At 33.6% G+C, this 27,725-nt stretch overlaps 1 protein-coding gene across 3 annotated transcripts in view; it reads left to right on the top strand.

Moving 5' to 3' along the window:
• LOC106711182 (potassium/sodium hyperpolarization-activated cyclic nucleotide-gated channel 2) overlaps positions 1-27,725 on the top strand; it is a 138,330-nt gene that overhangs the window by 48,268 nt on the left and 62,337 nt on the right. For 2 of the 3 annotated variants that reach the window (XM_045681694.1, XM_045681693.1), the window contains exon 3: positions 21,746-21,987. In XM_045681694.1, the coding sequence (XP_045537650.1) occupies positions 21,746-21,987 (242 nt within the window). Of the gene's footprint in view, positions 1-21,745; positions 21,988-27,456; positions 27,593-27,725 lie in introns of those variants that run through there. The other variant, XM_014503431.2, reaches the window with a different exon arrangement.

Here is a 27,725-nt window from a genome sequence, read left to right as displayed (position 1 = left end):
ACTCTTTTAACGAAGTATCTCGTAGCGCTAGATAACTCGTTATTATGACACGTTGCAAGTTGTTCGCGTAATTTTAATTTAAGAATGTGTTGTTATAAAACTCACGGAATTGTTATGAGATTGGTTTGAAAAGTATTATATTCCATTTTATAAGCTGATCACTCAATGCCCTTGCTCAATATGGACATTCTTAATATGTCGGTCTGAAGTATGGAGTGTATATGTATTTTTTGATATGTCAACATTGGTATGAGCTGTCACTTCCCTTTTTGTAACTTGCTTGATTGTGATTGCATCGTGTAAATTATTAAACTAATATAAAACCAAAAAAGGTGGATTTATTTCATATTTCAGGTCCACTAATTTATGACGCTAATTATCAGTTAATAACAAAAACATTGCACGAAACGGCCTGCTCGCTCAGTGTCATACCACACAGAAGACAGGCGTGAAGTGTAAGCAATTCCGTGACTCATCTGGAGAGTGTGGTGCCGGAGGCTTAATTGTGTTCCTCTTCACCTTTCTATTCTTTTCTTGTAAGGAAGGGATTCGAAAGGAAATATATTTCTGTACATCCCCTTCTCCGTTGATTAAATGTAGGCAAGGCATCTGCAATCGGGGATGACGATGGGAAGCGCTCGCTTCACTATTTCGGCGAATCAGGTGGACGTTTGCTTGTTTGCCATCTTATAATATACAAAAGCATCTAAATGAATAGCTTAATACAATGTGTATATTTTACAATTGTTATAGTACTAATAGAATTTAAGCGTCAAAAAAACAAACTAGAGACTAAAGTTACGGTAGTCGCAAATAAACGTTCCCTTGCGACTCCTAATTAATGCAACATCCAAACATTTTTGTTGATTCCGGTCGTTTTCCCAGGTGAGTAACATGTAGCTGTAGCGAAACGCTCTACAATAAACACGCAACCTAATATAAACATCGTGACGTCACGAATGGGTACTCCATGAAACGTGACACGCGACTAGCGCATCTGCAATATTTATAACGAATTTAGAATTAGGTGTGGTAACAGTCGTGAAAAGAAAGCGGAAAGTGTCCAAAAGCAATTATGCAATAAGACTGTCATGCTTTTAGATTTCTGTGTAGAAATTTAAGTTATAGGTGGGCCAATTTAATAAGCCGCATTGACCACGTCATAAAAATACGTTGAATGTAACGTTGTAAAGGCTTTCATATTTTTTTTTTAAAATTGGAACTGAGCTATTGGTTAGGTTTTTTTTTCAAATTTCGATTACATATTTGTTGTAATAATGTCAATCGAACGTTGTTACAATGTTGCGTCACTGAACTCTTTTTCTTTTTAAACAATAGGGATGTCACAAAAAATCGGATGAAAAACAAGGATTTTTCAACACAACTGAATTCGATTCACATATGTTTTAAGTCCCAATCGATTCATTCACTTTAATCAACTTTAAACGAAATTTTTCAATCAGCTCACCTCATCATCATCATCATCATCATCATCAGCTCACTATACGTCCCCACCGAGGGGCTCGGAGCCTACCCCAAGTTAGGGGTGACTAGGCCATAGTCAACCACGCTGGCCAAGTGCGGGTTGGTTGACTTCACACATATCATTGAATTTCTTCTCAGATATGTGCAGGTTGCATCACGATGTTTTCCTTCACCGTAAGAACGTCGGATAAATGTACATATGTAAATCGAAAATCGAAAAACACATTGGTACATGGCGGGATTTGAACCCAGGACCTGCAGATTGCAAGTCAAGTGCTTAACCCCTGAGCCACCGACGCTCTCTATAAATCAGCTCACCTCACTATAAATCTAAAATTGATAGACGTAAAATGTGAACTATTAAATTGCCTTTACCATATCTGTTCTAGTTCTATTCGTTTCTATCTATTCTATTATTGGTTTCTATCTATTCTAGTTCGTCCGTATTAGAGAAAGAATATACAAGATTAAACAATCCTATACCATAACCTTCACAAATGGTAAAGTTTATTCAATTATTAATATTTTTGGCCACAACTGCTAACGTGTAAAGAAATTTTGTTCCTCAAATAAAGCATCCAAACAAAACTCTACATCAAAATGTCCCAAAATACTCTTTGCGTTTGTAAATGTGTTTGAAATTAATTTAATGCTAAATATTAATGCTATTTTCATTTCCACATCACTCGAAATCAATAATATTATTGTTCTTTTATTACTTATAATTCAATAATTCAAAGAGTTATGTTCAAACGGATTCATTATTATTATGAAAAATTCACAAGTTATACGATTTTGAATACATAAGTCATCTCATAATTTTATACTTATTCCCATAGTCTTAATTAATATAAGTATACATAATCTTAACATAAGTTACAGTATATAAGTAGAGTCATGATTGTTCGCAAAAGGAGGCACAAGATCCGCCTTAAAGATTATCTACTTTGCCGTCCCTAAGAGATTTTCGGCTTACAGTATTCGAGATCTTAGCCTCTCACTGAAGTTTGGTACATTTCACTGAGTGCTCTCTTTTTCACCGAGAAAGTCGTAGAACTTTACATTTATTTTATATTCCATAATAATGATTTAAATAGGACAAATAAAAAGCACGATTGATGTATTTGGAACTTTAAAAATATATTTTATAAACTGTTCCACGACTAACTTCTGTGCATTTGTATGTGTTTCGACAATTTTTATTTTTATTACGTAAAATCTTCAAATATATATGTAAAACCTAATTTGCGGCATTAATATTAGTTACAAACTGCTCGTGTGCCACATTCTATGTTAAAATTGATGAAGATTGTAGTGGATTAACACAAGGATAGTATTAGATACAAAATATGCGCTTGTGTGTAGAAAATTAGAAACTCTTGTCATGTACTGCGCTCGGCTGCTCCAATTAAAAGCAACTGTTGAGAGTAGGGCTCTCGTAAGACGAGAGTCGTTGCGCTTTTCGTCGAGCAATGTTATTAATTTTTACCTTATTAAATTCAATTTAGAATTTCATTTTTGAATTGTTTGAACGCTTTAAAATGATCGTTCAACTTTTTTGTTTCTGTTTAAATTGTGTTTTTCGTTTAATTTTCAATTGTTTTTCTTATTTATTTAATTGGTGTTTATAGTTTATTTGGACAACATAACGAGCGAAACGAAATTATGAAATATTGTGTTTTTTACCAAAGCATATACATATGAACGAATTTCACAATTTATTTACATAGTTATAAAATTGTATATTTATGTATGTAGATAGTAACCCCAATAAACCCTTACAAAATAGCAAAAATGAAACTGTATACTCGTATATAGATGTATGAATAATTTTGTAAATTTCCCTTATATCAAAGTTTATCAAGGTGAACAAGTTTCTAGTTGTATCATGTTAGTGAGGTGTGGCGGTAGAGGGCGTAGCGAACAAACTTTGAAACTTTAGCGTCACTAAAGAGTTCTAGTTTGGTTCGTAAACAATGTTTATTATTTATTACATTTCAATAACATTTTAGCAATGGATGACATAAAATAAAAGATAAAAATAGCTTTATTTCCCTTATAACATGATACATATAATGTGAATTGTATTATTTACACATTTACACGCACTTTTACTAACAAAGTTTTAAATACTTATCTTCTATGCTAATATTACTAAAATTTATGACGGAAAGAAAAAAATAATAATAATTGTTAGTTTGGTTAGTATTCTTAAACTGGTGTATGCAAAAATATTAGTATTGTTAGTGTGATTGCTACTCATGTTCAGTATAAGGGCCGCCTAGCGCGGTAAAAGCCTCCTCCAGAGTACTCCACGTCGTCCTGTCAGTCGTCAACCTTGTCCAGCAGGATGACATAAAATACTAACATTATATATTTAAATAATCGTATGAAATCTTATGTCAAATAACATTTGAAATACAGCAGTATTTGCTGTTGCTCTCACAAATTAATTGCCGTGAAAACTATTCGGCTATGAAATGCTAACCGATAAATGGAGGCGAGCATTCAGTACTTCTTAGTGTGAAGGAATTTTGTCTATGTTTGAAGAGAGAGAATAAATTATTAACAAGATTTGTTACTCATATAAACTCCTTTAACACTCAGAGGGATAATGATATTTGAATTACTACCCACTCGTCAAAACCACACTGTCTGGAAAACATCTCCCTTCTTAGTCAGTCGGGTAAAAAATAAGTGTTAAATTTATAAAAATGCATTGTTACGTAAAACTTTGATCTCATTCTTAAATCAGGCTTGTAGTTAACAACTTTCTTTTTCATTTTCTCAGTTCACGAAGACAACTACAAACCAATTTATCTTACAACCGGCTTTATTGTACTCCAACTGTTGCCTGAAGTTTGGAATTGCTGATATTTTTTTTAAAACAAATTGCAAGAAGAGTATTTAATCTAAAATACGTCTTAATTTTTTATACACTAAAGTTTAATAACTAATATTAATGTCATAGTTTCATTATACATTTTTCTTCCACTTTTTAGTATGTACTTATTTGTGTAGTTCGCAAAAGAAAAAAAAAGAAGATTATGTAGTACTATAATATAGTAAATAATACATTATTGACCTACGATAAAGATACTTATATATGTTTTAAAAAAATCTTATAAAATTTTTAATGAGTAAAATTAAGTTTTATTTTATTATAAAATAAACAATATTATTTTACTTTGCTATACATCACAAAATAAATTGTCAAAATGCAGTACATAATTTGCAACAATACATAAACCACATATAAAGAAGAAAGCGTCGGTGGCTCAGGAGTTAAGCACTTGACTTGCAATCTACAGGTCCTGGGTTCGAATACCGCCATATACGAATGTTTTTTTCGATTTCCGATTATCACATGTACATTTATCCGACGTTCGTACGATGAAGAAAAACATCGTGATGCAACCTGCACATATGTGTGAAATCCCGGGAGAAATAGACGGCGAGACGGCTCGCCAACTGTCACTTTCCGACTCCCGAAATGACGAAAAGTGGATTGCGGAGGTTCATTTTGTTCACACCAAATGAAGGTCCCTGATTTCTGCCTACCCCTCTGGGTTACAGGCGTAAGTTGTGTTTTTACAGAAAGTGTACAAGCAAAAGAGAACCTTATTTTCTTACAATTGGAAAATTAAGTAAATTTATGTAAATGTGGAGACCTCAGACGTAGCAGTAATGTTATTTAAATAACCTCATGAATTACAATTTAAACGTGAACTCTCCTAAATTTTATAAATCTTAGGCGACGTTGAAGTCACTATTAAAGGCTCGTATAAACATATGAACGTATAAAGATTCAAATAAAAATATACATGAACCTGCGTCTAAAATAACCTTTTTAAAAGTGGTAGATCCCGCAACAACAATATTTGTTGGATTCACGAATTGGCCGGGTCGACCGATGTAATACAACGACCACACAGAAGACAGGCGTGAAGTGGAAGCAATTCCGCGTTTCGTCTGATGAGTGTGGTGCCGGAGCCCTAACTTTAGTCCTCTTTCCCTTCCCACCCTTTTCTTATTACGAAAGGATGGGAAGGGGAAGTAGATTTGGCGGAAGAGGGGACGAATAGGAAGGAGAAATATCCTCTTTCTGTGCGTCCCCTTCTCCGTTAATTAAAGGTAGGCAACGCATCTGCATTTGCGGATGTCTATGGGCAACGTTCGCCTCGCCATTGCGGCGAATCCAGGTGGCCGTTTGCTCGTTTGCCATTTTATGATATAAGAAAGTAAGAAAATTAGAGACTATAAATCATCATCCAATAAGTATTTCTAACATTTAAATAACAGATCTCTCAACTGTTAGAAACATGACATTAAATTTAGTTGAAATATAGAAACCGGCTGCAAGATCAACTCGTCTAGCCAATCAATTAGTTGACGAGTTATTTCCATTACCGATCGTGTCAACCTTAACTAAGTTAAGGTACTCAGTTGCGTTAGAGACTTAAAGCAATAAACATTGAATAAAGTCTCTTTTAAAATAAAAATACAGAAACAATTATTCGGTGTTTCAATAGTACAAACCAATGGTAGCATAGTATCTCGTAGAAAACCACGTAAACAGCTACGTAGATTTTGTTACCCTTTTATACTTCGTAGAAGATCGAACAACTCGACCTTGACTTCCGCCAAATAATTTATCAACGCATTTTAATTCGTTCATTGGAGGAATTATGTCACTTGCTTGGTATTCGGGGGACCGACATCTTTCTACAAATAAGAGTCAAATATCAATTATGAGAGATTACGTTAAAAATTTCTCCCACAAAGCTGAAAATTTTGCGCAAATTAAATTTCAAAATTATTCAAACCGCCATAGTACGTCCAGTAAAATGTCATGAGAAATTTCCAATAATTGTGGTCGAAATGCTTCGTTAAAATGAATCCATTTAAATAGGCCAATTGGTACGGCATTATTATAACCCTGAAGTGAGGTTATATCACCGCTGCATTTTAATGAATTACCAATTTTAGTTGTCCAATTTAATAACAACTCCCTGAGTGCATTATAATATAGCGTTTTAATTAAATCAATTACGCAGGTATTATTCGAAAGCGTTCACTGTTAAGTCTTTAAATTGCAACCGACTTATCTAAATAATAATAATTATTATAGTTCAGGGTAGATAGCCATTTAGTTATTTCCTGGAACACATTGGAACAGAATAATTTATGCATCATCATCATCAGCTCACTATACGTCCCCACCGAGGTGCTCGGAGCCTACCCCAAGTTAGGTGTTACTAGGCCATAGTCAACCACGCTAGCCATGTGCGGGTTGGTTGACTTCACACATATCCTTCACCGTAAGAAAATCGGATAAATGTACATATTTAAATAGAAAATCGAATAACACATTGGTACATGGCGGGATTCGAACCCAGGACCTGCAGATTGCAAGTCAAGTGCTTAACCTCTTTGCCACTGACTCTGTAATTTACGCATACAATTAACTATTTTAAGAAATGTAGTTGTCCAATATTTTAAAGACTGTTAAAATAAAAAACAAGATGTCGCCACTGTGAAGGAAATTCTATAAAGCTGATTTAATTCTAATGGTCCCGTTTCAATTCGACGCTTGAGGTGTCGATTCGTTATTTATTCAAGCGGGTCAGAATCCGGCGTCAGATCTACTCGGTCAAGATTTCATATTACGCGATCCTTGAAATCTAAATTATGGAACATCAAAACTGAATTTATTTATACTTTATACCTTAGAACTTATCTAAATATTTTTCCTTCTTTTTAATAACTTACATATAATAAATTATCGTCTACTTCATCTGAATTTACAGGATCTACATATAAGATCGTGTTATACGAAAAAAATTATCATCCGAGTTCCATTGACAAATAACTGTTAACTCTTCTTATAAAAGCCTCAACCTAACTTTAAAGAGATATTTGGTCAATTAAATAGAGTAAATATTATATGTATAGACATAACAAAAGCGATATATTCTTTGAGATAAACGGCACCAATTGAGGTGGGCGTTTGAACAATGGCCCTCGTCCAAACCGCGGGTTAAATGATTAACGAGAGGGAAAGGGGCAGGTAGAGGGGAGCGAGGATCGTTATAAGAAGATTAACCTCAGAGAGGGCATCCTACTGAACACACGCATCGGGAGCCATTTGTGGAATCGTATTTTATATGTTTTAATAATTTATAATGTTGGAATTTTACAGCCCTTCATATATTTGTACAGTAATCTGAACATCTTCGGAATTGTAAAAAAATCATGTCCCACAATCCACAAATAAAATAATATTAAGATCGGAAAATTTTCCTAGGTTGTTTTACACCTACTATTACAAATCTTATTTAAGAAATCTAGACGCGTAAAACATTACTATTAATAATAGTTAAATTTATTCGATGAACAAATAAATCGGTCGTTTAATCATTACAAGTGCTCTTTTAAACTATCGACTGTACTCAATGGCTTTGGTTATCTTGTTACTGGAGGTTTGCAGGCTGACTAATTGTCGGATATATCGAGTTTACGAGATTGCAAAATAAAAACTCAAATAAAAAATAAACTATTAAGCACATGTTTGATTTCTTCAATCAACTTAGAGCTTTTTTAGAATTTTGGAATAGCGCCATCTATCGTCGAGTAGCTAACTCACAATACAGCTACCATACAATGTTATTTTAAAATATAATAAAAAATAGTCTTTTTATAACGAAAAGTTTTGCAGTGTTATTATTGAATAAAGATAATTAATAAGCAGAAGACAAATGTACTTTCTAAGAACTTCATTCATACCTCGATTAAATTCCTTTTGTACTTATTTTTTGTTTTAAAATTGTTATAATATTTCGCATATTAAACTCTATACTGTATTTAACTCTTGACCTAGAGCTCCAATAAAACCTTTCTTCCGTGCTTTCTGAAGTTAAGCGTTTGTTAGTTCCGATAACTTACAAAAAAAAAGCATTTCTTTTGTGTGTCGAATAAAGGGCAATGTTCAAGGACGCGACGCCCTTCTATTGAAGGCTGAGTGTTTGAACAACCTTCGATATTGCAGATTAGCCCCGCTCCACATTTCACCTGCTCACCTGTAGTATCACTTCAAAATGTACGCTAATAATAACCTGTCCAAGAAGTTACTTTGTTTTCAAGCTTCCACTGATCGCTAAGAGATGGCGCTTTCTTGTAAAAATCATAAAAGATTTTTTATTTATTATTACACTAATTTTTTGAAAACAAATGACGTTCACAATAAACACATAATGTTACTTATTAGGTTTTCTTATTCCGTGAGGACGGAGTTGCGGGTGACAGCTTGTTTATAATATAAGCACGATTACAAGCTTTTTTTAAATTATTAGTTTGCTGCTTGCAACTTAAATTTGATCCAATTAACGGAACTGGTAGAGCTGAGATTTTGCATACATGTGTACATCGCGCATATAAAAATGCAATATTATGATGACTTTGATGAGATGGAAGAGGGACTTAAGAACTTCGTATAGCAGTGATACAATCTCAACAAATCTGGGCTCGTTCGCTTTGACGAGTAGTTTCTTTTATTTTAGTACATTTAATTAACAAGAACATAATAAAACTTTGTTTTGGAAGGTTTTTTTTCTTTAAACTAACGTTTTTTTTTTCGAAAGAAAAGGATGATCGGCGTTTCAACTTTTCAACGATATCGGAATATTTTTTTAATCCTAATTTCCTAGGTTTATAACCTTAAAGGAGCCAAGATAATATTGAAAATCAAAATATCTGAACTGTTGAATTATATTATATTTATGCTTAGATTGTTTCATGTCTAGACTGGTGCTTTTTTATATTACCTTTGTTAATGGATGGCATGTCATTTCTTTGAACGAGGTTATGGATCGGAATACCTATAGATGTGACGGCATGGATTAGGGTTGGCAGAACCATTATTTTATCGAAATTTTATGCTTATGCAACTTCTGAGGAGTCTATTTTCTTTAACAATGCCATGGATGATATAGTTTAATACAAATCGATTATTTATAACTTTCTTAAGGACTTACTACAGCGTAAGTGTTATTCGAATCCTTTGTAAGAAAACAAGATACAGAAAATATTAGAACAGGCTTGTTCATTACACAAAGTTTATTCTGAATTTTAAATTTCTTTCCTTAGCATTTTAATTATCTTTTAAAGAAAGGATTTACACTTAAAATTCAACTTAAAAAAGTAAGTTAATTATTGTTTTAAGTGAAATTTTTTTGTCAGCCCTGTGCTTTGCGAGGGCGGGCGGCGCGGTCAATGGGCGCGCGGGGGCGCTTCGGGCGCGGGGGCGAGCGATACTCGGCGCGGCCGCGAGGCGAGCAGTACTCGAGCCGCTCCTCCCGCACGCGCATGTCCCTGCGACCTCAAACTTCCCTCACCATCCGCGACTGAGTTACATAACATCTCCGAAGGGACATAACAGCTCTTAGTGTTAAGGCTTATTTCTGTGATCAATAAGATTTTTGCACGTTTTACATTTAGTTAAGTAAGGCGTTACGTAAGCCGTCCACTTAGCTTCGCTAACCACCGCTTATTGTGATATTCGGTTGTGATATTAGGCAAGCTTTTTGCTCTTAGTTCTAGTATATCGATGTACGGTAAGGCGCTCGTTGTGGTCCGGGGTTCAAACTGAACGCATTGTCACCTGTTGCGCGGAGTCCATCCGTGGTTGTATGGTGAGGAGGTTTGAGTCGCGGTCGCGTTCGCGGGTTGGTCGAAGGCCGGGCGCCGGTCCCGAGCGTGGCTCGGCACGGCTTCGCGCGGCTGGTGGCGGCCCGCCACGCCATCTGGCGGCTGCGACGCTCCGGCTCGCAGCCGGCACAAGACAACAATGACCACGAACAAACCAACCATCTGTACGTTTCTTCTCTATCTCTTCTCACCTGCCTCGATTCTGCATAAAGCTTTCTTATTCTCTTTTGTTTTCCTTTTGTTTTCTCTATTTATTGGTTTTCATTCACACCTTGATGAGCTCAAATGTCGATGTTGTAATTTTTTGACTTGTATCGCTCAAAACAAATTCATGAAATTGATTTTATTTGTTAATAGAAAAACTATTTAGGATTGATAAAGTAATCATGATGTGCTTTTGTAAATCGCCGATAATTTTCATGTCTAAATCTATGTTTACTCTCACTTGCTGTTCTATTCTTCCCACTTAACATTCCCTCCTCTGTTGTCACCCCTCCCCTGCGGTGCCTCCGCAGTTCCCCCGCGTTCGTCAGCTGTTTGCGTCATTGACAGTACATATTATGAATGCATTAATAAATGTTTAACCGCAAATGTTGTTTTATTTGCCGCTTTGATGTCGACCACCTCAACATTTGATGGACGCTTGATGTTGTATGTAGATTGATGTTTTAGTCTTGTTGTCATTCAACACAAATGTATCCACCGATCAATGTATATCAAATCATCACCATTTATCGCTGTGTCACGAAACCTAACTGTGTAGATAGTAACAGGTTAATGCTTTTGGCGCAATATTTCTTACCAGTCCCAAATAATTAGGTAGAGTCGTCGTTTTAATTAATTCACATTGTCCCTACGGCCTTACACTGAGTGAAATATTCATGAGGCAATTTCAATATCACTTGCCTCTATAAGGCAGGTATAACTTAACAGTATATGACTTAGTTGTATTGATTTATGTATATTATGTATAGTATGCAAGGAAAATTACGACAATTTTCGACTATTTAATCTCAAAAAGTATTTAGTCAAAAATAAAACATTACATACGTATTACATATGTATAAATAAAAACTATACTCTATTTTAGTTAAAACTGGGTTGCCAGTTTAAACTAAACTGGGTTAACTTTATAGGTCATCTTTATAGGTCTTCTAGTCATAACCTTTAAGCTGCCAAACATGTTAAAATCACTGTTTCTAAATGTTACCAAACATTATCATTGAATGGAGACATTAATTGTTTACTAGTGTTCACCTGCGACTTCGTCAGCGCACAATAATAAAAAGTGGCCTAAATTACACCCGTACATCAGCTACCCTCCAGTAAAGTCATCAAAATAAAAAAACAACGAAAAAAAGCAGGATATGACGACAAATAGTTTTTTATTATTAACAAGGCAAAGACAACATGTTCGCGAAATATGACTTTTCTTCGATACTGCATATTGCTCAAGTTTTATTATGTATATAGATAAAGATAGGTCAGTAACGCTATGATCCAACGTCTGTTAATTTGTTGACCAAGGCTTGGATTTCTGGCTGGCAAATGAATTTATTTATCGAAAATGAAATGCCGTACTCAGAGTTGTGTAATGATCACTAAGGGAACCGTTAGTATAGATTTAATATGAATATTCTACACTTAGATACTGTTTATGTAACCATTAAATGGTTGAATACGGCACCTAGACTTTGGGTGAAATGAATTTATTTCAAACGTCGAAACCAAAGATTTCAAACATTTCTGGTTTTGAAAACCTTTCAAAACTTCAACGACAGCTCCTATAGGTTAAGTTGTTTGAAACCACAAACAATGTTTGTAACAGTTCCCCAGAAACTAGTTGGAAATTTTACATCAGATCGTCCAAAGTTTCTCTCACGCTTCAAATTATTTGGCACCAATCATTGATAATAATTTTACCTTGCGATTAATTTTAATTAATCCTGAAACATATAAGTTACAAACAATATAATTATATTAAAATAATGTATGCAGTCTTTCAGAACTTATAATATTAATTAAAGACATTTCAACATTATATGAAGTATTCCTTATCATTTCAAACTTTTAGCGATTATATTCAGAAAAAAATATTCCCCATTTTTTATTAATTCATTCTTTCCAGGTGGCTCACTATCGTTCTTGTTAATCAAATGTCAGTCTGACATATAGATATTAATGTAGATTTGTTTTACTTATTTTTACGGAAGTAAGTAACAAAGCTTACTAATATTATAAATGCGAATGTTTAGATGGATAGATGGATGTATGAATGGATGTTTGTTTAAAGGTATCTTCGGAACGACTCAATGGATTTTGATGAAATTTGGCACAGATGTAGAACATAAACTGGAAGAACACATAGGCTACTTATATAGTTTTTTTAGCTCGGTGCAGACGGAGTCGCGGGCGTCAACTAGAATTTATATAATCCTCACTTAGTAATGATGTTTTATCAGGTGTTGAAATTAAGGAAGACAAAAAAATAAGTACTTTGAGCCATCAAAAAATTTAATACATTAATCATGCATCTGTGCAGTATTTTGTGATATTTTATACATATCTATTTGGTATTAAATATAAAAGTAGAATTAAAATATGTGTCGTAAAACAAATACATATTTGTAATATAATTCATCTACGAAGGTACAACGTGGGATTTGTTGGAAATGTTGGATATTATGTCACGAGCCGGATTCGCTTCAGATAATATATACAGCTAGGCATATAATATGTTTACCCTTCATATGCACAAACTACTAATTACACTAACTACTTCCGCAGATGTATGTTAAGTGCGCTCTAGGAATCTTAATGACCGCATTTCATTTCACTGAAAGGCGATATATAGAAATAAATTAATGAAAATGTTGAACGTCGCGAGGAAGGAAAATGTACGTCGTCTCGAATGCTTTGAATTTAGTAAAGGTATTTCTTTAGCTTCCATTTTTCAAAGCTTTATATTCAATGTTATATGTGCAATATTTATGTATTTTAAAATCGAACTCTCTACGTTCAATATTGCATACTATTGAAGAGATTATTGTAAATGCAATTCATAATCGTTATAAGTATACAAAAACACGTTCCAATTTAATTTTTACCAACATAACAATACTATTATGAAGTGTTTAAAACATATCTTTGCATAAATCTTTTTAAATTCATCATTGTAATATCGTTGCCAGTTCCCAGGGCCAACGTATTTTAAACTGCATACATAATATATAGAACAGTCAATATTTTACGAGCGCTTAACATTTCCTTCACCGGCCGCAGTTTTTGCGCTTGTGCCAGATTACATCGACAGTACAATTGGAAATTGGAACTCGAGCACTGAACGAGGTACATGTCAAGGATTTGTAAATAAACTAGGTCATCAAACTTCAATGACTCATGAACACTAGTCATCTAACTACCTAAAGAAGGTTACCTTTAGAATTAATTGGTGGATTTCTAGAAAAGGCTTTTAAAATTGATTATTTGGTTATAGTCAATATATCAGAAGAAAAATATTATCTATTTTTTAAAATATGCAGACTTTTACTTGTTACATTTTATCTAATATTTCGTATTCTTTATGTCAAGAGATCTTTTGTTGAAGAAATTGAAACGTAGTTGCTACATAAGCGTAGCACGTAGGCCGAATACGTAGCACCTTCTACGATTACGTAGCGAGCCAACCGCTTTTACTCGGGAATAAAATGTCGTAGCATACCGTTAGCCTCCTTTTTACGGTCTAATTTTTATAAATAGATTTCAGAGTGTTGTTAATTAGAATGGCGACCTTGCGTTTACTTTACTTTTTTCTTAACTCTCACTTCCATATATAATTAATCCATATATAAAAATCTAAGTCCAGTTGGCTAAGTTAAAATAAAGTGAAACTTACTTATAGAAAATTTTATTCCTTTTCTAATTAAACAAGATTATATTTAATTAGGGTCCTTTCTAATTATCTTTATAATTTAAGAATGAATTACTTAAAAATTATCCAAAAATATAAAACTACCAAATAAAAATTAGGAAAGGCAAATACGTTCCTTTGAATTTATATTTTTACTAAGATTAATAGACTTAAATTAGAGGTAGTTAAATTCGCTTATTTAATTTTATAAAATAGAACTAGCAACCAAATATACAACGAGGTGACTGTCCATTCATATTGCATCGGGTCCAGTATGTATATTACATATGCTTGTCGTGTTCTGTATGAGTTCGGCAGACGCGCCGTCGCCTCACTCGCCCCCGTATTGACCCGTCTATATTTAGCTCCTACCATTCTATGCCACAGACCGTGAGAATGAGGCAATTCGCAATAATTGACGTTCTGACTAAATTGATATTCGTTTCAAGGTCATGGAAGTAAAATAATATTAATATCTATATATATAAAAGAAAGTCGTGTGAGTTACACTATTTATAACTCAAGATCGGTCGAACTGATTTAGCTGAAAATTGATGGGCAGGTAACTTAGAACTAGGAAATTGACATAGGAACTTTTTTATCTTGTGTGCATTTTTTTCCGCGCGGATGAAGTCGCGGGTGAAAGCTAGTAATACATAAATATCGTGGTCACTATCAACACCATTATCTTCTTTTCTTCTATATTATCTTTATCTTCTATTGTTAATGTTGCATTACGTATTTATGGCTGTGTTCACTTGAATGTCGTTTTACCATTTCGACCAATAGGGTTAAGGTATTCACCATCTAAGCTCAATGTGCAACCTATTGTATTTTGGTCATCAACTACTGAAATTGCTTATGTGATTTATAATATTGCAAAGTATATTATATATACTACTAACTACTACTATTTATACTACTACTGTATACTACTATGTAATAAGAGAAGGCGCTGCCGCCCGAAATACAGTTTTAACTAGTTCGGAAGACAACCCCACCATTTTTGTGAAAAATAGTTTTTAGTTAAATAAAGATTTTTTTTTCATATAGAAAATAATAGATAATATACTGTGTGACTCTTGTTCACAGTCGGAGTTTAATGGTTTGGTATGACAAGCCCTAAAATTACTTAAAATCAGCTATAAATTAGAACTTAAATTGCTAAACAGAAAATATGAATTATTGGAGTGAATGTATATCTGTTATAATAATTTGTGCTGTGAGACATTTATGAAATATAAAAGCATCGTAAAGTATGCCCGTTTCGAACAAGTTTTCAACAAACAGAATGGAAAATACAAATACAATGGAGAATCCCACAAGAATGCAGGCAGGTGTTGCTGTAGGTGGGATAGAATTTTATGCAACATCTTTACTTATCAGATGTAAAGAAAAATATAACTTAATCTTACCTGTTTCAAAATTTTATAATTTTTCAGTGGTCATTTTTCATGTTTTGTTCAGTTTTATTAGAGCCTTCCACATAGATGGCGCTGAAAATAAAACTAGTTTCGCTATCGGTCGCTAGATGGCGGTAACCCAACATTAGGTAATCTCAATTGAAATTCATGAATTACTAATACACGAATCGGTTACTAGGTCAAAGCAAATTGTTTATACACTAATGTATTGCGAATATTATTTTTCTTACAAGGAACATTTGTTTTCATTTCTGGTTGGGCCAATAAGTATTGCCACTTTTATGATTGTAAATGATAGGATTTGTCACAATCTTTAAGAATTTAAAGTATGCAATTGCAATCTTTCCATTATCTTGTTCTTGAACCAACTACTATATAAAGTTATTTTTATGTCAAAGGTTTTTTTTTTAAATTAACTTGACTTTTGAATCAAATTGAGCTTAGTGCCACTTCTATTCGGAGATTTGTCGTATGTAAGAGTATACGACAACTTGATAGTCAAATGACAGATTTTAATTCAAATTTTAGAATTTAATTTGCAAATATAACTTCAATATAACAGATTTTTACTAATATACTGTTCGTAAGCTTGATCGTGGTAAAATTTTTTCTTACGAACAGTATATTAATTTGCAAAGATCAAATTTAAAATAAAAGTAAATGTTTAATAGCAACATACTATTTTATTACAATTTGGTATAAATTGAGAGATATTATTTCGTAGATAGAGCGAGATATATCTTTCTGTAGTTACTTAAATGGTACTCTTTATTTTAAACTATTATTAAACATTAATCCGATTATCGTGACGTCATAAATATTATCATTATTTACAGATGATAAACTTTATAATTACAGATAAAAATTTTACTTAAAAATTCCGTGGCATTGTTACAGTAAAGCTCTTCAAAATACTTCAATACTAACAACACAAGTAGTAACAAAACAAAAAACTATAAACTCCTCTGCGTATTTAATGAGGCATTTTTAAATATGAAACACGAGGCTGCACAAAACACAACTGCGGAACAAAATAATGACGTAATGGTCGTCGCTCACAAGAGTCATCGATGTCGGGTATAGATATAGCCACGCGGTACCGAGTGCCGACCCTGACCCGCGCGAGGTCATACGACCCGCCCTACCTGAAAATCCAGGGTTAAATTAACAATACCCGCAGCCTATTTCAAACATCGCACTCAAAGATTCCGCGAGATATGCAAACTCGATTAGCTACTGTTGAATTAACAAAGGCGCCAATGATGAAATTGATAAGAAGCGTTCGCTTTAAAGACAAAATGTTTTGTAATATGAAATATTAATATTATAAACTAGCTTTTACCCGCGACTCCGTACGCGCGGAAAAAAAAATGCACACAAGATAAAAAAAGTTCCTATGTCCGTCTCCTAGTTCTAAGCTACCTCCCCATCAATTTTTAGCTAAATCAGTTCGACCAATCTTGAGTTATAAATAGTGTAACTAACACGACTTTCTTTTATATATATAGATTTCCTCGACTTCTACATAAATAATCCTATGGTGTGATAAGAAAAAATCCATTTACACAATGTTTCTTTTTAAATTAACATAATGGGTTTTGAATTTAATTTGCCTTTGAAATAAAAAAGGTAAAAATATAACAAAAACAATGAGCTAAGAAAAACCCTACGGCGAGATAAATTAAAATTTATATGCATGTATTAATATCAAATATTCATTTCATTTCGATGAAAAGCAATTTTTACTAAAGCTGACATTTAAAATACGTTTCATTTGCTCTTTTAAATTAACAAGTGAATGAGATAGCAAAAAAAAAATATTTGAAAGAGAGCTTAACCATCAATTTTATTTTAAAAATATAATTCCAAGATAGTCTGAGGGAAAAAGTCCAAGGTTACATCGTTTTCAACATCATTTTATCAACGTTAGTTCTGGTTATCTCGTTACCGTTGCAATATTTTATACATATATAAAATTCTCGTATGTTTGTTACCATACTCCTCTGAAACGGCTTGACGGATTTTTATATTTTAAATGCATATTCAGTAAGTCTGAGAATCGGCTACTATCTATTTTTTTTATCCATATTAAGATTTTTTAATGCGGGGAGACGGAGTCACGGGCGACAGCTAGTACACAAGTAATAAAAGTAATGACATATTAAAAGTAACGCAAGTTAACATAACTCAATCAGAGAATCAATCTCGATGGATGACTTTCATAGTGAAGATTACACTAGGGGTTCCTCGATGTAGATTCTATGTGAAATATCTACCTTAAGCGACTATTAAAGTTATCCTTACGACCTCTGAGTACGGCTGTTAATTACACAATATTATGAAATGAAATACGGGATTACTCATGCGGTAAAGTTAATATTTTTTTTTTTTTTATATCATAAGGTGGCAAACGAGCAAACGGCCACCTGGATTCGCTGCAATAGCGAGGCGGCCGTTGCCCATAGACATCCGCAAATGCAGATGCGTTGCCTACCTTTAATCAACGGAGAAGAGGACGCACAGAAAGAGGATATTTCTCCTTCCTATTCGTCCTCTCCTCCGCCAAATCCACTTCCCCTTTCCATCCTTTCCTAATAAGAAAAGGGTGGGAAGGGAAAGAGGACTAAAATTAGGCCTCTGGTACCACACTCATCAGACGAAACGCGGAATTGCTTCCACTTCACGCCTGTCTTCTGTGTGGTCGTGGTATTGCACCGGTCGACCCGGCCAATTCGTGCACCCAACAAATATTGTTGTTGCGGGATCTACCACTGTTAAATATAATGTCGCAATTGTCCTTATAAAATATTGTTACGAACGCACAAAGTCATGTGAAACCTTTTACTTAACGCTAGATGGCGTTAGAGGTACTATTGTGGAACTAACACGTAACAATATTAAAAGAAATGTTTATTGAAGTCAGATACTTCTAGTTGTTTTACTATTTCACAACATTGCGGGGACAAACCGTGACTAAAGAACTTAAATGTGACGACGATTACAGAAAAAAAATTGTAGCTTGTGATTCTTTTCCTTTTTAAATTTGCATATGATGTTTTCAAAAGGTTAAGGATATTAGTAGTGAACCTATTAATAGCAGTAAGTACTATAATTAGTAAGAAGTATTAGTGGCAAGGCTTACTACTCTTGGTTGCAGTCTTATATAACCTAGTACTATTAACCTATTTATGATCCTTGAGATCCAATCCACTGATTTATTTATACAGCTTTTTGTGTATTATTTTCGAGTCTCATGTTATCGTGACCTCATTGTATTTCTTTTCATAGACAATTCTATTCATATAACTCCACAGAAGTGACACTTTAAAACATATTGTCATCTCTTACATTCCCTTTGATAAAATAGAGACGCAAGTATTAGTACAATGTCACAAAAGTCCAATTCTTCGTTTAGATTGTCTTTTTTTGAAAAAGGTTAAAGAACCTCATGTTTCCGCCTTTCAAATAGTTAAGTATAATCTAGGTTTTTGTACTCGGTGTAATCGTGTAATAACAGTCTTTTTTATTCAAAATCAATAAACTAAATTGACACTATCTAAAAGTTTCAGCGATAAAAGAATGACATCTTACACAGTTTAGGTTATGCACAGATAAAATATGTACACTTCACACATACTCCATTAAAAATATATAAATATAGACCAATAATCTTCAGTGAGACATTATAATAAACTATTCTAATTAAAAAGTAATAGTCGACACTGGACCAAATATAGGTGTGTGTAGTTTCGTATATTTAAAATTGCGTGTTAATCACACATGGCATATTCCTGTTAATAATATAGATAGAGCTTCGAGCACCGTTCCCTCTCAAATATTAATTTAAAATGCTAGCTCGGAATTCAATTATCCGTACATATTGACTGGGGGCCGAAGGTTAACTTTCAATTTAGACTTGGTTACATTTAAATTCAGATAGAAATCTTAATCTAAGTTACATAAAGCAGATTTGTTTCGTCGTTAGCTCATAACGTATACGACGCTGCGTAGATCAAATCTACTCTAAATTAAAGGCGATTAGGCTTTATAACACACTCTGGCCGAGTGCAAATTGATTATCTTCATATGCGCAGAAATGATACGCTTTTACTTCTACATGATGGCTATGCTTAAGTATACAAAGATTATGTGTAATATAACTATAAATAAATTCGATTGTGTGTGTATGTAAAGTGTTCATGTTTTCCCTCCATTTCGTTTACACACCAGACATTTTGAAGGGGAAGTACCTTCACAAGATGTATGTATACCTGTAGTATTTATGTATGATTGGTTATGTAATTTCGCCATACATAAAAAACTATATAGTTATACTCTGCCTTCTCCTTTATACCTTTAAATGAAATACATAGAATGGAATGTAATTTAATATGTCGTCCCTCCTCTTAAGAAACGGGTATCGAGATGACGGGCTTCATGTTATGAAAGGACCTCTCATACAAATGAATATTTTGCTCCGTCATTTAAAACGCAAGTACCGTTATCGAATATAATAGCTATTGCTAATTTGTTACTTTCTCATTCATTCTTTAGAGAATTATAAACACTTTCACCATCTCTACGAAATCGATTTATCTTAAATAATACTGTAAGTAATTCTAATAATACTACTGTAATAATTCTAATACACTTATTTTTAACTTCAATAATTTATCCTTCACTACTATCAGAATCAATGTCAGAATGTTAAAGTATCGTCCTTACAGTATTTCAGTCTTAAATTACTCTCTAAATTCATCAATTAAAAAGAAAATTTAAGTCAGATTTAGTGTTTTACTTCGGAATAATAGCTTACATTAGACTTTGTTCATTTCTCAAAGTGATGAACTTTTAATAATTTTAAACATCTTCACTTAATGATATAATTGAAATTCTCTTTGGTAGAGACAGAAGAAATATCGGTAAGTAACAACCAAACACCTAGTCGGAGAGACATTCTCAGAAAAACCAATCTTATAACGTCTCAGAAAAATGTGTAACATCAGTCCTTAATAATCATCAAAAAAGGCACGTACGAATTCATTGAAGTGAAAATAATTCTATAATAATTTAAATTTAACACTACTGCCGACACACTCCTAAACGAATCAACAGTTCAGAAGCTGAATCATATCCATTTAGACGCTTATGCAAGATCCGGCGAACCGCGAGTCCGGATGTGGGTTTACGCGATTAAAATCCGACAATTTATATTTGCCAACGTTTTTAAATGACACTGAAATAAAGCTCACAACGTACAACACTTTGATTGCTAATAGATTATCAATCAAAAACAAAATTCATGGTTCACTTAGTAAATGCTACCAGAATTTATCACACAGATATGATCGATTAGGTATAATCCATTTTAAAATAGAAACATTGAATAATAATAATGTATGCGCGCTATTTTATATCAGAAGGAAACAGTAGTAAAAGATATCTGTTCGGAAATATATAAGCTGATCGTGGGCGGGACAATTTCCGGGTAAATACCGTATCCGCTTTATGTGTTGAAAGTAGTATGACAATTCAATCCTTATCTGGTTTTAATATATAATACATTAAAAAACAAGAACATACAAATAGAATTATTTTAGGTTTTGTATATATTTTAATAGAATATGTGGTAGAAGTTGCAACAGTGGTGAACCAGAAACAAAACATCTATCGTACGAATTTTCCGGCTCGATTGGTAGAATACCACGACCACATAGAATACAGGCATCAAATGGAAGTCATTCCGCGTTTCGTCTGAAGAGTACGCGTGTCGAAGGCTATATTTAAGTCCCCTGTCTAGTCCCTTCCATAAAAGAAAGGGATGTAAAGGGGCGTGAATTTGGTGAAAGAGGCATAGAAAGAAGAAATATCCTTTTCCTGTCAATTAAAGGTAGGCAACGTATCTGCATATGCGAATGACGAATGAATTTGGACAATGAAAGTGGCCAGTCGCTCCTTTTCCAGCTTATAAAAAATGTGACACACGCGCTAAGTATGTTCGTTGAACCTTCCTGCCTGACATCTCACGCATCGGACTAGGCACTAACCTTGTACTTTAACTGTGAATACACCGCACACTACATTATTGGTAAATAGGAAGTATGAAATTTTTCCGCGTATTCTGAGAGGTCGGTACTTCCCCGGTCGATTCGTCCTATTGACCACAGTTATATTAATGATATTTTGATGTCAATTTATTGTTATGTTGGTCTGTTCGCAGATGCGAGGATGGTGGAGGCGGCGCAGCGACAGGCACGGGCGGGCGCGCGGCGTCGTTGCGGCTGGCCAACGGACGCGTGGCGGCGCAGTCGGCGGAGCAGCTGCCGCGCTCACCCGCCGACCGCGGCGACCGTGGCACCGACCGAGCCGACTGCGCCTCCGTGCGCATCTCCATCGACAACACCAACACCTGCTGCACTGACTCGCTCGTCACCGCTCTTGATGACGAAACATTATTATTAGGTAAGTATCTCACTATAGGATAGAGGACAGACTGTTAATGTTGCCCTCAAATTTATTATGTCATCCAAACTTTGTAGCGGCTCGCTTTTTCGCACGATACGCTGCGCAGAATACAAAACCTTATACTATTCTGAAGAGAAATGCGCTCGCTATAAAGTTTGAATCGTATAATATCTTCACAGCATCAACCTAAATATGACTTCTTTATCTCGACTGTTACTAGACGTTGGTAATTCGAAAGATGCAAAAGTATTAATACTCGCCACAATGTTGTAAAACGCTCAACGTCTTTCAGTTCTTACTTCTTACATGTAATAACTGCTCCCTGCATGGCTTCGCTATCGTAACAGTATTTACCGGAAACTTTTGTGATAGAACACAGTAAAAATTTCCTTTGAATGGTTACTTTGATACAATATTTATTCGACAACGTAGACGAGTATAAAGAACCATCGGCTTCTTAGAAAGTAATATGGGATAACTTATAATATTAGGAATACAAAATATTGCCTTACTTAACTGTGCACTATTTTATAGCCGTTTGGAATAAAGCGCATATTAAAAAAAAATAGTAGCCTTAGTTGCTCTCATACATATCCGCTACTGTCCAATAAACGTCCCATCAAAATCGGTATAGTCGTTTCGGGGATTACCCGTATTCGAACACGGATTTACGGACAGACATATAGACAAACAAAGAAGATTTAAAAAAAAAGGTTATAAGGAACGTAAATACAAATTGAGAGCTATCATTTGCATTTATCTTGTAACACACTCCCGATAATTACATTTATATATATATTTTTTTTATTATATAACTTACACGTAAAATAAAACTATAAATTACAAGTTATGGTGAGTCTCCACTGTCATAACTGATATTGCTATACATATCAATTTGTTTGAAAGAAAAAACAAAGACAACAAATATAATCATAAACAACTGTCACGTCATTTGATATACGGTCACTTGTTCTGAATTCTCATAATTCTTGCTTCAGGGTTAAAACAATGAACTGCAGATGTGCTAATTATCATATCAAAGTTTATGCGACACTTCTACTCGTATATTGTTCCAACTAACTTCATTACTCTTACATCATCATCATCATCTTATAAATTTAAGTTTATATTATTATACTATTGTTTTCTTTGATGATTTGAAATAAATATCAAGTTAATTGCTTTTTAACAAGAAAACTTCAAAGAATCATTTCAATAATAATAATCTTTTTTTTAACTTGTTACTTGAATTCCAAATATTTTATTCAAAAAATATAATTATATATGTACTTGAAAAACATCACTAGATAAATGAACCTTGCACTTTGTGTATTTAATATTGTTTCCACTATATTATTGCACTTTAATCATGTTGATTGACCTAAGACCTACATTTTAAGATAAATCTGCAAAATAATATGATGATAATATCGAGCATATTGATATGAAAATGTACTTAACTGTAATAACAAATATGTACTTTAGACGAATCGTTAACTAAAGTTTGCAAATATACTGTCGAAAATGCAAACCTAAAAGTGTATGAGAATTCAATAATAACCTTTTATTTCACATCGTTAGAGCTGTTAATTCTTTTACAAATATTTTAAATGAAATAATTTCTTAACAAAAAATATATATATTACATATTTCTTGATATGAAGTGTGATTTCAACATATACGTAGACATACAAATTGTGTAATGTGTAATAAAATTATGTTATTCCTGTAAACGTGATTAAATATAAAATGCTCATTTCTTTTATGATCACCTGAGTACTGTTTCTTAACTCTTTTATGAAGCGACGCAAGAATGTGTCATAAACGCTCGTCAAGAACAAAGCCGGTGAAAACATTAAAAATAAACAATACGACAACATTGTTTTGATCCATTTCAATGTTCCTTTTAATCTCCACTAGCACGCAACCCTGTGATTAATTCATGTTTACGCAAATTCATATTTAGACACGATCTTTTATAACGAATATTACACTTGTATAATTTTAGTAAGTAAGTAATTTTTACTAAGATTACAACAGCTTATCCGAGATAGAAACATGGCTATTAATTTCAGGCGTACATTTGTAAATCTTTTTATATCTTACCTTGATCAAATATTCTGGAAGAATAAATAAAAATAGAGCTATTACGCCTTTTTTCCAGATTGCAATTCATAAAACATAAAGGAATTTTAAGCGTTGTTTATCGTTTCGTACAGCCGTAAATAGCGACCAAACTCAACGTAATCAAAATTCCCAGCGTTTGATTCTTAACGTTTGCTATCGAAAAAATCACCTGTAAAAGTTATGGGCAGTTAAAAATTATTTAGCAAGGTATCTTATTCACTTTATAAGGACCGGAATTCGTTATCAACTTGGTTCTGAAAATGAAATACAACTAAAATCTGCGGCACATGGTTAGATTCAATAAATGTTCGTAACATAATTATCGAATTGTTTACTAATAATAATAATAACTACCTCTAGTTATGAATTGTTTGCTAAAATGATTAAAAGACAAACAGTTAACTTTAAAATTACTTTATTTTAATATCTGTATAAACAACGAAATTAATTACTACATTAAAATGATAAAATGCAACGAAGTTAATCATAAAGCAAACGAAGAAGAATAATCCGATTATCGTTATATTTTCGCGCCAATAAAACGATTTACGCGCGAACCGCCCGGTGGCATTCAGCGGGATTGCAAATGTCAATCGTGTGAGTGCGTCAAAGTCAAAATGTCAGCGCCCGCTCCTCGTCCCTCGCACTCCTACGTCTGATTGCCCTCCAGTGGGCAACGACTGACGCGCGGAGCCTTTGAGCACTAGTTAATAAGTCTTTACTGCTCTGTAATGTAATGGAAGTTTCACACGAGAACAGAAAAGTGAAGCAATGCAGAATCACAACGAGACAGAACAGCACTGTTTTGATGCTAGTTTGCGTTCAAACAATATTAGTACTGCATTGTCTACTGCTCTGTCTCACCCTCGTGTGGAGTTGGCAAAAATAATCAAACTAATCATCTGCACTTTTCTCTTATTACGTGGCTATCGATACGACATATTTTTTCTCTTAATTTTAAATTATGATGAAATAATATTTCACAAAAGCCAAAATAAATAAGATAAAGCATTAAACTTAAATCAATAAATTTAATTAAATTCAATAACCTTCATATCATATTTCTATTCTTTATTTCTTTTTCTCCAAGTCTTTCTTTAAGAATTAAAAAGATAATACAGTTCATTATATAAAAACAATAAATTACAATTCTAGATACCTATTAAAAAATAATATTAATTTTTAAAATAAAATTAATTTTCGGTCGGAAGAGACTTAGCTAATGCTGCGCCCAGCATGTCACTGGAGGCCGCGTTAGTTTTCAGGCCCTTCAATACATTTTACAAATATTGCTCAAAATATAATGGATATACTATCATGAATTGCGGTCTAAATTTTAAACTAACAAAGTTAGTAGCGTCGCGGCTAACGAATTATAAATAAAACATTCCTCATTACTTACAAAGTCTTGAAGAATACAAAAGGAGTTCTTAGTACGAACATTAGAAAGACTTTCTGTTAACTGTTAATGAAACTTGCGACGAAGTTTTCTTCAGCCAACTTGTTTGTTATTTTAGGAAAATTACAATTAGAATGAGGTACAATGAAGTAATCCAGAATACACACAGAAATCCATCTTAGAAATGAATCGCAAACAGAAATTTGATTTTAGAATACTAAAATGTACTAAAAAAAAGTACTAAGAATAATGAAATATATGTAATGCTGAAAACTCAAAAAGGGCAATATAACACTTATAAGCACCTAAAACCCCCTTACATGAATTTGTAGATTTGTAAAGGTGCAAGAGGTGAGAAGGGTGTCCCAGGACTATGACAAATGGAAAACCGTAGTCTCTGCCTACCCCTTTGAGTTACGATCGTAACCCGAAACATACATATCGGAAGAGGCCGCGAAAATCAAATACACCTTACAAACACTAACACTAAAAAGAATTAAAATAATAGAGGTCTTATTATGGATTGCGGTCTAAATAACTAACAAAGTTATAACTCCAACAAAAAGATGTAGATATGCTTAACTATAATAGTATAATGAAATTATTAGGTATCGAATGGGTCTAAGGCGATTTATACACTGCCCAAAGGTTCCAGAAACAAATAAAACAATAATAAGCGGGATCATCGACTTCGTGTTCCATAAATATAAGATATTACTTCCGTGTTCAACGAATTCGTTTGTGAATTTTAAAAGCGTATGTTTATTGCATATACAAATCTATATGTGAAGAGATCTGCAGCAAATGAAATTCGATTTTATTATTGTTATACCCTAGTTGCTTAGAGGGATGATTAACAGAGAGTTTCTATTGACGAACCACGTGTATAGATACATATTGTTGTTTTTAGATTAAGATCCGTGACATCATCACATGTAGTTAATAAAAAGTTTATTCCGAAAACCGAGATACTTTGCGCAAAATGTCTATTTCATGAATAATACGTATAATAATTTTAGATATGCCTAGCCTTTACCTTACACCTTATCAAATAACATTTTGTCCAAAATAACAACGTGATCGCTTACTATAGTTATTAATAATTGAACCATTGTTATAGTCAATAAAAGTTACATTATTATTGCTTATTAGTCATGGAATACTGAATTTCTATTGCCATTTAGCATACTTAATTAGGATAAATACGTTTAACGTCCATTCGTTTTCCTGAAAGTATACACTTGGGATCGGCTCAAGTTTTAATCTCGCTCAAATGGCTTTAAATGTATCTATTTGTTTTTGTTTATAGCTTTCCCTTTAGAACAAAATGAATTGAAAATGAAAATATATTTAACAATTTGAATATTATGTACTTAAATAACATTAAAATATATTTATTTCTTTTTTCATTCAAATATTACTCTGACACAAGTTATAGTTGCATGTGCGTTAACCTTTAAAAATTGGAACGTTCGAAAAAGTTATTACCTTATTTCGATACATCTTTTTACTACAATTGCTTCATTATTCTGTTGTGGTACATATTACCTAATGGAAATTTGTAATATCTGCCCGTCATTGTAAGTTTAACCCTGCATAGGTTGCAAAATAATTCTATTCTATAAAAATTTTGATTTTTTTTTTTGGATACAAACATTCTCTGATATCCACAGAACAGCCCACCAAAATTTTATCAAAATCTATCCAGTGGTTTAGGAATGCATAGGGAACAAACATAAAATATTTAAATTGTGTAGGATATTGGGCGATGTTCTTATTAATTGTTTAATGGAAGTAATGGATCAGTTAGTTCCCTTTGGTAAACTTTGGACGGTAACAATGAGTGGATCGAGTTAACATTGACCATGGTCGCGGCGTCGAGACGCGCATGGCTCGCTTCCGACGGCCGGCGAGTGTTCCCACAGAGCAGTCTCAACCCGCCAGCCGAGCGCGCCGACACACCGCGTGTCCTGCCGTTGCCGCGTCAACTCCTTGTGCTTGTTCGCGAGTGCCAGTGTTACAGTTCAATAGAAGATATACGATACCAAAATGTCGCGAAGGGACTATCAAAATTACGTTCGTAGTTGAAATATATCCCGGGTGTTATGTACGCTTTTAAATGTTAACCCCCGCAATGTTCTTTTGCTGAATAAAATGTTTTTTTCGTTCGATGGGTCTAACAAATGCAAATTTATTTTGTTCCTTTTTT

Source organism: Papilio machaon, chromosome 16, assembly GCF_912999745.1.
Source record: "Papilio machaon chromosome 16, ilPapMach1.1, whole genome shotgun sequence".
In the NCBI taxonomy this organism is placed as follows: domain Eukaryota; kingdom Metazoa; phylum Arthropoda; class Insecta; order Lepidoptera; family Papilionidae; genus Papilio; species Papilio machaon.
This window is presented reverse-complemented; position numbering and strand designations above follow the sequence as displayed.